Here is a 16,305-nt window from a genome sequence, read left to right on the forward strand (position 1 = left end):
GCAATTATATCGCCCGTAATGCATTTTAAAAATGGAAATGTGCATTTGTTTGAGGCGAGTGTTAAAAACCAGTTCATCTTCTTCCACCTCACGATGGAAGCAAATCAACTGGAAGATTCGCTACACCTGCATTCTGAAACAGAATGATTCCCGTATTTGTTGTATGTACGTACATACATATACATATTGTATTACAATGAGAGGCATGCGTTTAGTTATGCACGATGGGATTACAAGCGTACGTATAAATAAATACTAATTAATTACATATATAGTTATCCAGCTTTATTTTTTTGTAACATCCCCATAATTATCGAAAGGCTCAGCGAAATCTCAGTTCAATGTTTTCAAAATTATGTACATACGTTCCACAGAAACAGAACATATACATATGAATAAAATTAAGTAATTAAGTTCATATACATATATTATTATTATTAGATAACATTCACCGTTATGACTCGTTGTAGTTTTTCTTTATAAAAGTATGAAAATGTTGACATTTATAATTTTTACAAATTTAAATGGCGGTTGCTTCTACTAACCACCACTCATTGCAATTATGATACATAAATGTTATTATTGTTCTTCCCAGCGGTGGATTAATTGGTTCCCGGAAAAATGCACTAAATTGCACTGAATAGTGGCGTAGTTTCGAGAAGTCCTAATTTTCATAGGCGCTCAAAAAGAATTTACGCAATAGAATTCCACAAAAAAAGTTTAGCACCCTCGGATAACATGCAAATACCCCTTGATGCTTTTTTGTACCTCATTGTTTGGTACCTACTATTACTCGTAACAATTGAAATCTCGCTATAGCCGAGTTCGTATTAAACAAAATCGTTTGTATCATAATTAGGGTGACCAAATTTCCCAGAACGCTATAAAAACGGGATCTATAAAAAACGGGACGCTCTGCAAAAAATTGTCCCCCCATCCCTATATAAAAAAATCGGATGTAACCAACCCATGACTCTATCTATGTATTTGGGGAATATAAGAAGGATAAAAAACAAAATTCCAAAATTAAACAGACATACATATGTATATATGTACACGCGCACACATACCGGCTATGACGAGAGCATTTTCGATACAAATTGAGCGCAAATGTAGGGAAACTTACACAAGACAAAAGTTCTACATACTTCCAGTTGTCAGATTTTGTTTTTTTATTACTTAAAATCACTATATATATTATACACATTAAATATCAAGAATAAAAGTAATTTAAAAGGTCAAAATAAAATAATGATATATTGTTTTAAAAAAATTACTACTTCCGGTTTACAAATTCTGATCAAAACTTTATCAACAACCTTATTTGTATTATTTAGTACATAAATAATACTAATGTAAATTTTTAGCTTCATACATTCAGGGGTGTGGGAAAAATCGTGAGGTCACTTTCGGTTTATTAAATTTAATGATTTTTTTTTTATTTTCATCACACTGATACAAGGATTACACTTGAATTTTCTCGTGATGAGTATACATGTTTAAGGGGTTGAAAAAATAGTGGAAGAAAAATCGAACAAGAGTAAACTGCCACTTCTGGTTGACGAGTGCTCACTAAATTTTATATATATAACTTGGTATTAAACTTAAACTTCTAGATACGAAATCTCAGTTTAATATGCCGAAAGGTTTCCGAGAAAAACATAAAAATTGTCGATCCTCTATGTGGTAAAAGTACTACTTCTGGTTGAGGTAAAAATATTTTATAAATATTAAGGTATAAAATTTAGAATTTCTATTACATGTAAAAAAATTTCAGTCTGATTCGGTTAGCGGTTTGGGAGATAATTGAATTTAAAAACTAAAAAAAAAGAGGACACCTACATCTAAGGGGAGGTACCATTTCCGATCAACTTAAAAAATTACGTCATATCGATAAGAATTTCAGTTACCGATACTAAGTTTCAGTTAGATAGGCAAACATTGTTTGAAAAGTCACCAAAATATACAGACACACACGCATTTTTTCTAGATGATAAAAACGTTATCAGTGATCGATTCTGAGATTGAATCAGTCAAAAATCTCGATTTCGAATTTTTGTATGATCACAAAACTTTATCTGTTGTTACTACGTACATATGTAGATAAAGTAAAAATGTGTTTCACGTTCAAGTTTTATAATTTTTTCCACAAATAACCATTAATATTGTCAAGGAGTTATAATTTTTTCACAATGTACAATTCTTGTGTACAAAGAAAATAGAAACAAGATGATATTCTTTGTTTCTTTTAATTGCAAAAATTATGTGCAACTAAAATTTTTGAATTCTTCTTTTGTTAAATACATACAATATAATTTTTACCAGATACATTTCTTTTAAAGAAAAAAATAGAACGAGAAAATAAATTAAATATAATATAATATTGTATTTTACGAGTGATTTTTTTTAGAAACATTTAAAATGAATCATGTAACGAAATATTTAAATGTTACTTTAAATTGAATATATTACGTGTAAATGTATATTTATCTAATAATATTTGTTTTTTGGAAAAAATGATTTGGAAAAACAAGGACAAAATGGGACAAACCAAACAATTTAATGAACGTATGATCACCCTAATTATAATACATAATAACATCTGTGAATAATTTGATAAATAATCTATTTTAGCTTCTCCTTTTGTCAATGAATTATTAGATTTTGATAAAATATATAATACATATATATGTAAATATTATTGATATAAAAAAATAATGAAATTTAGTTTTATCAAAAATATGATAGGCGATTGATATAAAATAACAACAGAAACACTTTTTATGGCGCATTAACATTCATAACATAACATTTGCGATAGTAGAGCGGTATACCTGTGTAGTACATAGATAGCAGAGTGCACATTATATATGTATGTACATACATATGTTCAGGTAGATCAAACCTGTAGTTAATTGTATATATTTTGAACAATGCGTTACATGAATGTATATATATAATTAGCTTTTTATAGCTAGGGTACTTCATGATTGTTTTAATACCCGACATGAAATTTTGATATAAAAATGTTGAGAGTAACTGCATTGAGATAATAAGTACACGATCTGTTCACATAGTAAAGCGGTCAGGACTTGTTTTCCCGAGACGAACGTCTGAAATAGGTTATAAATACTGGCAGAGCAATAGTACCTGTTTTGTACTGCTAGTGCGAGTGACGGTTCGACAGTCACCAAGATGAAGAGGTAAATATCATATATATTAACATAATTTTGACTTTGTCACACACGTTTCATAGTAAAGTTTCAGTTTTCTGCTGAAAAGAGATGTGTTTGAATGTAACGGTTCAAACTGTGTACTTACGCTGATTTGCCTCACGAAGGTGTATTTTATTTAAATATATAGGATACAAATTCGTGTACATATGTATGTATATTGGAGGTGTACTAATAGCCAATAATTGTAAATATCTTATATGATTGGTACATTCATGGAGACATTTTCCAAGGAAAGAAAATATAGGTATACTATATAAAATATCTCTTTTGCTAGCGCACCTAATAATTCGCCTTCACGAGAAAAATACAGTTCACCTGAAAGGGCAAGGACTAGGATAGGTTTCAACTTCAGTTTAATAAATGTCTGTCAGTTTGATCACCTTCTTAATATGTGTTATAAATATGGCTCTACCTCACGGGACCGAAAGTGAAAAGCCCGAAAAAGCAAATATCGAAAATCGAAAGATCAAAAAAAAGGGTGCATGGTAAACGGTACTATGTATATATAATATATATGAGTGGCATGCGGTGAAATTATCTCTCTTTTTGTCATACAGCCTTGTTTAATGTGCGTGCGCAGGATACGGGAGGAAAAGCCTGTTCCTCTTGTTCCTGTTGTATCCTGCTCGCGCAAATTAAGTGAGGATATACGACAGGGGGAGAGAGAGTTTTATCGCACGCCACTGATATATATACTAACCGTTTTTCATATGTATGCATGGTAAACGAAATATATAGGCATGCCAACATATATTTTATTGCAGTGGCGTATTATCTAGTGTAATCTGTAAATCGGCCTTCACACCCCCATAAATAATTTTTACAACATTTACCACATATTAGAACATTCATATTCAATTTTTATAAATTACACTAATAAAAGTATATTATAGAATAAAAAATGTTTTTAGTTATAAATCAGTCTTGTAAAATATTTTTTAAGTTAAATGATAATTAGTGACTTTATTTTTCTTATAATCTAGAAATTCTTATAGACATACATACATATTTGTTGAATCACCTTCTTCATTTCACCATTAAAAATATGTGCAAGGGGAAATTAAAATACATACATCTATAAACTAAAGGGAAGGGGAAAATGTATAAACTAAATTGGAGGTGATATAGTAAAGAACGTGTAATAACAAACTTTATGAACGACCTTTAGAACTTTGTTATATACATACATAGCGTAGTTAAATTGGCAAATTCTGATAGTAAACGATCGGCTTGGAGTTACAAATATTCAAGTTGATGGTCTCATAATATTTTTACTTAAACAATATATGTACATTCACTACAGATCAACATACGGGATCGAAATCGGCAACCTTTCTGTGGTTGGCATCAACGCGACCACCAAGCTATGCTGCTGGCTATATTTTTTGAATAAATTTAAAACTTTCCTATTCAAAATACGCAATCTAAATATTTACTTTTAGGAAAAGTAAATATTTATACAGTTATACAAATATTTTTATACGCAAAATCTTCCTAATAATATTGCATTCATTGTGTATTGTGAATCCATGTATTAATATTATAGGTAACTAAGTTAAATGTGTAATTAGATCTTGAAAACATAGTTGGTATCGAATTTTATTTTGACTGACTCGGCACAAATAACAGCAATCTCGCCAAAATATATTGTTTTAACTAGTTTTTATTTAAATATATAAAATATTACGAAATTAATAATAGCTGTACATGTTTCTATATTCAATCCAATGAGCACATTTAAAATTATCAATTTTGAATCAATGAATCCATTAAAATCCGTATTTTTTTTGTTTTCAGATATCTGTTTTTTTCATTTGTGTTATTACACGTTTGCAAACAAGTGTACGCAGTGCACAATGCAAATCAACACGATGATGAAAAAATAACGTATGTACAAATTAAACCATTGACGGATCAAAGCACACTGTCAGTAATACCGATATTGGATATGTCTAGATCTGCCAAAATAGAAGGTTCACCGGTTTACTCATTGACAATCAATAAATTGTCAGCGGGCAGATTTCGCAGAAGTGATGATGATTCTGAAAAGACAACGGATGATGACGAAAACCACGAAAGCGAATATAGATTTGATACGAGTGAGGCCATACTTCCTGATGTAGAAGACAGCGTGGACAACGAGCAGCAGTCGCATCTCGAGACAGAAATTGGGGCAGAAAATGATTTTATAAAACCAAATATATATAACAAAAATAATATTGGAAGTTTACTAAAGCCGAGGTTTCCCACTAAAAAGTATTATAGTAATCTCGATGTCAACCCAGGCTATAGGAAATACTTGGAGATGAGACAATTTCGGTCGCGTTGTAGGTGCGAAAGGATTTGGAATTGCCCCAAATTGCAAATCACTGTACCCCGATGCCCCGATGAGTATTTTCTGTGTTGTTTTTAACACCAGTCACTTGTGGTGATTGAAAATCAAGACACAAAAAAATTGACTGAATCTGAAAGGTTAATTCGACCACAAATGTGTTAATAGAGTAGACAGACTGAATGTAGTTTAAGTTCTATATATGTATGTATACAAAGTATGAAATTATGTAAGACCTGAATAAATTATATGCATTTACTTGTACACATGCATTTTCATTTTTATTCCATATCAATTATAAAAATAGATTTTATATTTTTTTTCATATCCACATGAAAGATAATAAAATTGCATATTTAACTAGGAACAAGGTCCAAAATTATGAACATTAAAAATCATATGACATTAACATAAATATATACATATATTGTATATCATTGAATATGAACATTTCGGTTTAATCAAAAGAACCTTATCAATATACATATGTGTATATATATACACCATTTTCCTTACTGCGGTGATAAAAATATTTCTTAAATAAAATTCAGTTTCCTGTTTCAGTTCTATTGTGGCTTCGGTTAATGTGGTGTGACTTAGCATTAAAATGTCGGCATGATAATCTATAAATTGTTTTTTTAAGATTATAAAACTCGGTCATTAAAATGTGATAGATTGTTTTATTTATATAATTATAAAGACAAGCAACGAATATTTTTTTTTACAACGCAAATATAATGCGGTCATGAAAACAATTGCATGCATAATTAGTTGTCTTAAAATAGTAAATTATGAAAAATATAAAATAATAGGTTGTTTGTGAAAAATTATTACAATATTTTTAAATATAATATAATTATGGTCTGATCAAAAAATCTAAACATAAGTACTAAATTATCAAAAAACTATTTTTTAGGGACCATTTTAAGTTTCTAGTATTAAAAATTGAGTCTAATGTATTTTGTATAACTTGGAACATAATCGCTACAATAACAAAATAATGAAAGATGTGTATATTTGGTATAATTTCATTCATAAAGCTTTCTTTATTAATTTTAGTCATAAAATTAATAAAGAAGTTACAATAATAATACTATACAATGTAATATATATTAATTAAAATATGAGCACCGTTTTTTGAAAATTTGTAATACATATTAACAAATAACAGTAATAAAAAACTTGTGATATTTTATTTAAAAAAAATGGTATACATTAAAAAACGACATTTGAAGTAAAGAATAATATCATAATTTAACAGGCAGTAAGTCATGTATAAATTTGGCAACGAGTATTACATAGAAATAATCATCATTATAGCAAATGAAATCCCTGTAATTTTCATCAATTATGCAGTGTAACAAGCTTCTTGATGCCACACCAATCGACAAGCGGGAACAAGTATCATGCAAAATTCGCAAGGCAATTTCACTTCGTCCAGATCGCCGATGGCTTCTTCGTCTTGCTCTTCTGGTGACAATATGGAGGTGCTTCGAATGTTGCTGTTCTTCACCGGCTTCACACTAGATCTTATCTCGTTCACCTTTATCACTATATTTTGGCCGTCGTGTAAGTTCACATTGGATATCTTGGGTGCACGGTGACCGTCTGGGGTATTTGGGGGAGCTGTGTTTTCGATTGAATTTGGATATCCTGTGGAGTTCTTACCACCGGCGAAACTTGTAATATTGGGTCTACAACCAGTCTGAAATGTACAATTATATAAAAAATTTAGGACATACATGTAGACTTTATCTAGAAGTCTGGAATATTTACTATATATGCAGACTGAAAACTCGTCAAATATTTGATTAAAAAAATGTTATGGAAAAATATTAATGGCATCATGAAATGTCTTAGAAATTAATCTCATTAAAGGGATTTTTTTTACATAATCGATATTTTAAAAGATAATCAGTTTTCTAGACTTTTTGTCGAAGTGTATTTTCAGTAGTAATATATCCCAACTGGCGTTTTAGGTCATTCATATTCGAATACAATTCAACTAGTAAATTATATCTCTACAAGCGCAAATACACTTTTAACAATGTGCGCCAGTTGTAATATAATATTAGAGATTTGACAGCTCTCATTTTATTACGAACGTTTCAGAATTCAACAATGCGTTAATATTTGCTAGATTTTATGAATAAAGGTAATGAGTACTGTATTACAACAACTCTAAGAATGTGTTCAAACCAATAATGTGACTTTCCAACTCAATTTAATAGTCAAGTGACGTTTTCACAAAAACCTAAACTCTCCATCTAAACTGGTATCAACTTATAGTTGAACTATATTTTCAGTTGTTCTATATTTTGACCAGTTGGAGTGTAATTCGCCATATGAATCAACTAACGTGGGTTGGAGACGGAATATATTCCAATTATTCAAAATATGTTACAACTGAAAATACACTTCAACTATAACGGCAATTGGTACCAGGTTAGATGGAATACATTCCAACTTGTCAAAATATATTACAATTGGAAGATACACTTCAACTGTAGCATATACACAGTGCCACTCCAAGCTCTTCGCACCACGGACAGGTAAATAACTATCGGTATTACGGATGGAAAAAGCCGCCAGAATATCCATGCCCTGGTGTAGTGTCGTAACTATGGATCCGGACAATTTTATTTATGTTTTCAATTAGTGCAATTTTTTTTCCAGGATTAGTTATTAATTTTGGTTTTGGCTTAAAAATTCTTTCGAGGCCCGGGATCTGGTTATTAGCATTGGCTGGTACCTCCTTTTCGCCAGGTCTGGGCATGGATCAACTTCATTTTTTAAGGATGTGATGGACCCCATATTTTTGGATATTATTATAAAATAAAATCATACGTATATCCCATTACTTCTTAATGTTAATTTTCAAAAGAAAATGTTCCTTTTTTTTGTATTGTCTTTTTAGCAAATATTCTAAAGCAGGCTCTTCACTCTCGGTGTACGCGGCCGCCAACACCGTGTGTGTGAGTCGAAATGTGAGGCGGCGACGAAGGAATAACGTCGACGAGCTGTCGCATACCGCTTTACGAAGATCCCCATTTTTGGCGGAGAACTTCGCGCGAAGTCCAGTTGCGTAGCTACCATTGCGCAGAATGATGCAAAGCATCACGGCCCATGCTTGATATGAAAAAAATTCACCGTACGCCACTGCTATACACATACACCAGCAGTCACATAAAACGGACCACTTGTGAATTTTACGACTTCGAGGCAATAAAAGGATTATCCCTTTATGTCTAGGGTTTTTAACGACCAAATATTTTAAATATGATTGTTTTCCAAGATTTGAGTTCAGTTTCGTGTGGGTTTTCGAGGATAAAGCATCAAATTCGAATTTTAACACGTCAACATGACAAAACGCGCTCAGTTATCATTGGAGAAGAGTGTAAAAATCACGACATTAGCGAGTTCAGGATTTTCCTTTCGGTCAATTTCCAAGAAAATGGGATGTTCTATATCGATTGTTTCGAGAATACTGAAAAAAAAAGAGAATCTGGAAGTTTTGATCGTAAGAAGGGGACCGGACTGAAAAGATGCACATCGAAGAGGCAAGACCGTGTAATAACAAGATTATCTTTACAGCAGCGATTCAAAACTGCTGTAGATATAAGAACAGATGTATCGTCACAATTTTCCATGGAAATCAGCGACTCAACAGTAAGAAGGCGACTCAGAGAAGCTGGACTCTACGGTCGGAAAGCTGCAAAAAAACCCACTACTAACCAAGAGAATGAAAAACAATCGATTGGAACGGGCGAAAGCACATGAAAATTGGAGTCCATCAGACTGGCAACGAGTGATATTTTCCAACGAATCAAAATTTAGCCTCTATAGTCCTGATGGTTTTCCGTATGTCCGAAGAAAAGTTGGCGAAAGGTATAATGAAAATTGTACCCTTAAAACTGTTAAGCATCCTCCAAGTCAAATGGTCTGGGGATGCTTTTCGTACCATAGTATTGAACAATTGGAGTTTCTACAAGGTGCCATCGATGGAAAAAGATATAATTTTTTTTAGAAAAAAGCTTCGTCCCATCGATGGAAAACTACCTTTCATATTCCGATGATATAACCTTTCAAGAAGACTCTGCCCCTTGTCATCGAGCTAAATTGGTGAGTATTCATTTTATTTGATAACATTGAATATAAATTACAAAATTTCAATAAAAAAAACTGAAATATTTTTTTTTACTTTTTTTAGGTTCGGGACTATTTACAAGAAATGGGTGTCAAGACAATACCATGGCCTGGCAATAGTCCCGATTTAAATCCAATCAAAAATGTATGGATGTGTATCAAGTACAGGATAAGGAAGAACAATGTTACTACTCTTAAATCGTTGAAAGAAATAATAGAAAAGATATGGTACGAAGACTTCCCAATCGAAATTTTAAAAACTTTAGTAGATTCTATGCCAAACCGAATAAAAGAAGTTAAGAAATCGAAAGGAGCCGCTACAAAATATTAATTTCTTTTTTATAATTTGTAGATAATAATATGTGACTGTAATCAAATTAAAAATGTATATGTATAGTGTTATTTTCATTTCAAATTTCATTTAACCGTGAAGTCAACGCACGGTCGTAAAATCTGCCCTCCATTAAATTTGTCCCCAACTCATTTTTATGACCTTTTTTTTCACGTTTGGTGTTACAAGAATGAACTATGGTACAACCTATCATTTAAATGACTTTCGGTTTTGGTTTTATATAAGATTACCGAAATTTCACCCAAAAACATGTTTCGCTTTATAGAAACTTACTTTAAGCTTTAGCGAGATCTTACTTTAAAGTTTAGACGAAACCACTTTGGTGTTGAATCGTATATATGAGAATGTTAGTAAATTACGAAAATCATACGAAGAAATAAAATCAGGAGCGAACAAACTGGCCAGGAAGTGGGGAGAAATTTTTGCATCAGGGCCCAAAATTTCTAGTTACGCCACTGGCGCTAAGGGGTTAGTAAAAAGATGTCACCACACTCATTGAGTCGCAGCGCGACGTTCACAGGCGAATGAAGAGCCCGCTTTAGAGGTTTGTCCCTATTTTGGATACAAAACCCCATCATAAAAGTAAATAAATGTTTCATTATAAGTAAATTTGTCAAGACATACTAAAATGATCGTACAATCAGTAGGTAACATACAATGTTCTCCGATAATATAGTACATAAGGTATCATGTTTTTTACCTCATGAGTCACTAGAGAGCTTGCTTGTATCATTTGTTCACAAAATTCACACGGCAACATAACAAAATTCAAACTGCCTTCATCGTACATCTCCACCGTTTCAGGCTGCCTATAAAAGAAAATAAATCCACTGTCATTTAAGAAGAATATGTAAAATAAATATTATAAAAATATAATAGAATCTCAAAACAAAAAGCAATCTTAAATTTAAAGTTTATTTTAAAAAATATTTAATTATTTACCTCAAATTACACGTAGAGTCAAGGCGATCGCGATGAGTTCACAAAAAAAATATGAAAAATTGGACTCTCCAATATATAGCTAATTATATATTTGATGTGATCTACATACGTTGAGAATTTTACATACATAGGTGTATTTGAAGATAACTATTCTAATATAATTGTCATTATACAATCAGCTGATGGTTTAATTATATAACGTTAAGTCCAATTTAACACATATTTTTTTACATAATTGAGTCTGGTATTAGAGATAAACTTTTACTCTATAATGGCTGTTTTGGTACAGTACAACATTCCATGGTTTTTATAACACGCGATAAAAAATAAATATGATATAAACGAAACTGACTTACATTTCATTGGTTATTTTATATAAGTCTAAAGGATCAGTTTTCATCACATTCGAATTGACAGGTAAATTAAATGGCATCCTATCTAATTGTTTTGTGGGCGAACTTTCTCGTTTTGTAGAGGCTCGCCGAGTTTCTGGAGGTGAAGGACTATGGATATTTTCCTGATTTGTACGGACTCGTTGATATTCCAAAGGTGATGGAGATCGGAAAGTTTCCTGTTTTGGAGAGACTCGTCGATTCTCCAATGGAGGAGGACACGGTAATGTTTCTTGCCTGGAGGAAATTTGACGATTTTCTAGTGGTGAAGAACACTGAAAAGTACACATTTGCATATTTTTAAACTATGTTTTGTAATTTAAAATAAGATCAATTTACAGAATGTAAATATGTATATTACCTCTTTGAGCTCTTTACGTAAAGCTCTCAGATCATTTTTAATTTCACAGAAACGATCAACCGGTTTCGGCTCATAACTAGTCGGACTGGAACCGTTCGTTATAAACTTATCCAATTCATCCGAGTATTCTAACATTTCCAAGTTGCAATTGTCTTTATTTGACTTTTTGCTAATGTTATTTTTTGAACTTTCAGTATTTTTATTGAATAAATTTTTAGAAGTATTATCAGAAAATGGTTTAGGTGTAAAGTTGTGAAAGACAGGATTTTTGGATGTGCTCTGATTTTTTATCTTCGATGATCGTTCCAAATATTTATTCTCATTTTGAAGGTATTCATAAGGATTATCAGTAAATGCAATATTCTCACTAACGGGAACCAGAGTATCATCATTGGGTGAATATTCTAAGAATTCACACTGATGTTTATGATTTTTTTCTGATTTCATGTTGACATTTTTTCCAGTACCGGAAGTATCTTTATGAACGTTAGCAACTTCACGAGACGTCTCACCTTTATCATTGCTCATTTTCCTGCTCTTTTCAGATTTAGATGAGAACTTTTCCTTTTGGTTTTTCTGAAGCTCATTTTCGAAGTCCATATTTTGTAAGGCACTCATTTTACGAAGTTTTTCAACTTTCTCCGAAGATGTTAACAATGGTGGCAAGTTATTTGCGTATCTGTAAGCATTTTCTTCGTCTCTTTCTCTCTGTGCAGTTTGTTCTCGCGTTAAAGCTTTATATAATGGAACGTCTCTCGTATGTTTGAATGGTTTCAATACAGCAACGTTATGCTTAGATTTTGGAGCTCCACTAGTAGCCTGATTAACCGGAGGTTGAGGTGCGATACGCTTTTTAATAGCACCCCTCGAAGTGGGAGACCTGAGAAATACAGAGTTTAATATAAAATCACGAATTCTACCCATTTATGTATGTATATGTTGCAGTGAATCTGTATTTGCCAGTGAATTTATATTTTCACTGGTGTTAATGTAATTTCACGGAACGAGCCCATGAAAACGTATCAAATAATGAATGTTACCGCTCAGTATCAGTGAAATTGCAAGTGTTCACTTACAGATTATCAAGTACATGTATGTAGGTACACGCTGCAATTGTATTTTCGCTTGTGGATTTATACATTAAATAGTGAAAAAGTATTTTGATAGGATTTCACTGCAACGTCAGTGAAAATATATATATATGTAACTTCACTGGCAATATACTTTCATTGTAAGATGTCCATACATATGTATATAGTCTAAAACTTCATATGTACCTAAGCACTTGCTTATCCAATTCATTTTCAGCGGAAATTGAATTGTTTGAGGTTGGAAGAGCCGACAATTTTGAAGGATTTGGTCGATCAACTAAAATATCATCTTTTTTAAGACGCGAATGTTCTAATTTTGATGAGTGTTTATTATAACTGTGCTCGGTTAACTTTTTAGAACTTTTGGAAGCATTAACTTTCCAAGACGGTTGTGGACCAGGCTCTAAAATAAATTAAAGATCATAAATGATAAGCAAATTTTACTCTGGTAATTACGCAGGAGGAATTAATCACCATCGTCTAATTTCAAAAAGCCGTGATTTGAATCTTCGTGAAGTTTCTTATATTTGATCATTACAAGTTCCGAACACTCGGAACACTTCTCGGTGCGAGTGCCACAATAGAGTTCGTGATCAGCCATTGAAATGCGTTCTAAAGACAGTTCGCAATATATACAGTGCACTTGAGTCTTGCTGCACGCGTCCGTCTTGTGGGCCGCAAGGTCGCAAGCCTGCATCACTTCCCGGCATTGTGGACACGGAACTGAAAAGCGAATACATTGGTCAAATTGTGAGTCACTATGTTGAATCTTTATATATCAAACAAAGCAACCTTGCGCTGTATGTTTCTCCATATCGACTATAGCCACAGGTTCGTTACATTGCTGACAAATCCTAAGATTTCGACTGCAGTACACAGAGTGGATTGTGAAATTGTCTTCAGGTATGTTCCTCTTGCTGTAAACACATTATTTTTCATTATTAAATGTGTCGTTTAGATTAAAAATCAATATATTAAAACAGTATTGAATCAAATATAAAGTTGTTTTATTTCGAACCAGTAATATTGTACTAGTACTAAATATAAAGATTATTTATATAGAACTAGGTCAAGTTTAGCATTCGTTCTATTTATCAATTCCAAAGTATTTATATAGTCAGAAATGCAGAGTGAGTTTAGTATTTACATATGATCAATGAAATGGATAAAGGCAATGAGAAGGTAATATTATGATAATAAATTGAGATATACATACATACAATGGTCAAATAGAAGGAATAGAGTAAAATTTCTTATTATTTAAAGACTAGTATACATATGAGAGCACTGAAATTTAATTTAAAAGTAGTTTAAATCATTGTGAATGAATCAGCTTTACCATTGTGGAAAGTAATTGGATGGAAAACAGATCTGTCGTTGGTTTTAAAATAAAAAAACAAAGACATAGAAAATGTATTGGAAGAGTTCTTATACCAATAAACATTCTTAATGAGTTTGTATGATTTAACACAATTGGGGTGTTGAATCTTTGTATTAAATTTAATTAGAATAGAATTATGTGGATTACATTTACATATATATTTAAAAATTTCAATAAATTAATTGTAACTTCGATATATTTGTGTTATTGTATATAATTTGAAACTGATGAGAATGTTGACTTGAAGCTTTTTAGACTTGGTAAAAAAATTAATAATTACTGAATGTTACAGAGAATATCCAAAAATGTATAATGAAAAAAAAAAGTTTTGATGATACTTCTCTTAATGAATACTTATTAGTTAGAAATGATTTGTAGTTATTAGTTATAGTGCATGCAAACAACTTTTTTAAATATACTAGAATCAGTACATCGACGACTTTAGATAGTCTTTAGTTAATATTATGTATTAGATGTATTATGAGCATTTATAAGAATAGTAAATAGGTTTTTGAGCTCTATTTCCTAATATGCTAATTTCCTAATATACATTAACATTAGAATAACATAATATTATGATAACTAACGAAATTAAATTGTAAAATAGAAAGTGATCAGTAGACCATTAGCTATTAAAATAGATAGATGTATTGTGAGCATAATTTAGTAATAATAAAAAGCATTTAAAAATCAAACATACTAGAGAATCTAGTTGTCGTTTTTCTAATCTGAAGAAAATTTTACTATAAATATGAATTTGCATTGCATAAAGAATTAAAATTTTTGTTTACTCTGTTAATTTCATAAATAAAAAAATCATACCAAAATAACAACTACATAAACGATATGAAATGCAAAACAGCGTTTTTTTTTAAATATACTTTTAGTCATGCAGAAATTACTATGTATGTGGTCATTTAGTGAGCTTAGCAACTTACAAATGTCTGCCATACGACCCGACGAATCGGGGCATACAAAAGACGGACAGTAATGCTGAAATTTAATTGACATTCCCATAACCCAATTGAACAATCTGGCACTTAAAAGTTAGTGTGTTGCAACCGGGCGAAAGATGAATGCACACATTAATGCACCGGGCTAAAATTAGCCTCGGCTGTCAATCGGCCACAAGTCGACGAGAAGCCCGAGACACGTGCATGGTGCAGTCAGTCTCCGACCTCGAACGCATCGACACACTGGATTATTTCGTCGAGAGTACGCAGCGTCATTTGTCTATATTTAGTTTGGCCACATAATGTATGTTCACTTACTGATCACTGATCTATCTACCGATCGAAAACAATTTTGAAAAAAAAGTTGTGGTGTTTGTATGGGAGGTTTTCGCGCAAAAATCGGGCATTTCTGTGAGGGAGGGGGCGGGGTTCGAGGAGAGGTGAGGTGAGGTGGGGTGGGGTGGGGTGGGGTGGGGTGGGGTGGGGTGGGGTGGGGTGGGGTGGGGTGCGCCCCCGTTCGGTGCAGGAGCAGGAGCAGGAGGACAGGACTCACCAGTTGGTGCAAGGGCGGGTGCGCGTCGGCACGGTGTCTGCCGGATCCGCCATCAGATCGGCTATCGCAATGGCGGCCCTCAACCCGGCTGCTCTCGCTCTCGCTCTCGCTCTCGCTCTCTCGCTCACGACTGAGGGATTCCCTCATTCCTCGCAGAATCAGGCGCGCCAACTCACGTTGCGCACTCTATGCAATATGCGGCGATTCTAATTTTTACTAACCTTCCACTTGCGTATCATCATCGGTAAACGGACTACTAGTCATATGTGAACTAGTCACAGGACAACCGGTCGCTCTAGATTGGTCACATGTGATCACCCGTCACACTAAAACTGGTCACCGAACCATCACCATCTTCAGCCATTGGGGCCGTCGACACCAACAATATTACTTGCAATATTTTCTATATCCAGTTCCTAAATAGCAACCACAGGTTGCAATATGGTGTGGCGGCTCGCTATACGACATGGTCGAGTTTGGTCACCTTCCTGCGAGTGGGGACCAACTCGGCTGTGTTCAGAGTAGCTACCTCACTCTGCCTTCAGCTATCATAAATAAATCACGTG

General features: G+C 32.8%; 2 protein-coding genes across 8 annotated transcripts; one reads left to right on the forward strand and one right to left on the reverse strand.

Moving 5' to 3' along the window:
* The first annotated feature begins 2,776 nt into the window (after positions 1-2,776).
* On the forward strand, positions 2,777-5,832 carry LOC143922851 (uncharacterized). 7 transcript variants are annotated; one of them, XM_077446214.1, is made up of 3 exons: positions 2,777-2,894; positions 2,965-3,203; positions 5,034-5,832. In XM_077446214.1, the coding sequence occupies exons 2-3, from the start codon at positions 3,196-3,198 to the stop codon at positions 5,647-5,649; spliced, it is 624 nt and encodes a 207-aa protein (XP_077302340.1). In that variant the 5' UTR covers positions 2,777-2,894; positions 2,965-3,195; the 3' UTR covers positions 5,650-5,832. The 7 variants fall into 7 exon arrangements, with proteins under 7 accessions (XP_077302340.1, XP_077302333.1, XP_077302350.1 ...); XM_077446207.1 differs by having other exon boundaries at positions 2,975-3,203; XM_077446224.1 differs by having other exon boundaries at positions 2,779-2,894; positions 3,078-3,203; positions 5,034-5,831.
* Positions 5,833-6,230: 398 nt separating this feature from the next.
* LOC143922842 (uncharacterized) lies at positions 6,231-16,036 on the reverse strand. Its single transcript, XM_077446200.1, has 8 exons — positions 15,740-16,036; positions 13,645-13,769; positions 13,327-13,575; positions 13,039-13,255; positions 11,762-12,641; positions 11,365-11,675; positions 10,767-10,875; positions 6,231-7,273 (listed from the first exon to the last, which is right to left on the reverse strand). Exons 1-8 carry the CDS (start codon positions 15,790-15,792, stop codon positions 6,917-6,919), a joined length of 2,301 nt encoding a protein of 766 aa, XP_077302326.1. The 5' UTR covers positions 15,793-16,036; the 3' UTR covers positions 6,231-6,916.
* Between the last annotated feature and the right edge of the window lie 269 nt (positions 16,037-16,305).

This window comes from Arctopsyche grandis, chromosome 1 (genome assembly GCF_051622035.1).
Source record: "Arctopsyche grandis isolate Sample6627 chromosome 1, ASM5162203v2, whole genome shotgun sequence".
In the NCBI taxonomy this organism is placed as follows: domain Eukaryota; kingdom Metazoa; phylum Arthropoda; class Insecta; order Trichoptera; family Hydropsychidae; genus Arctopsyche; species Arctopsyche grandis.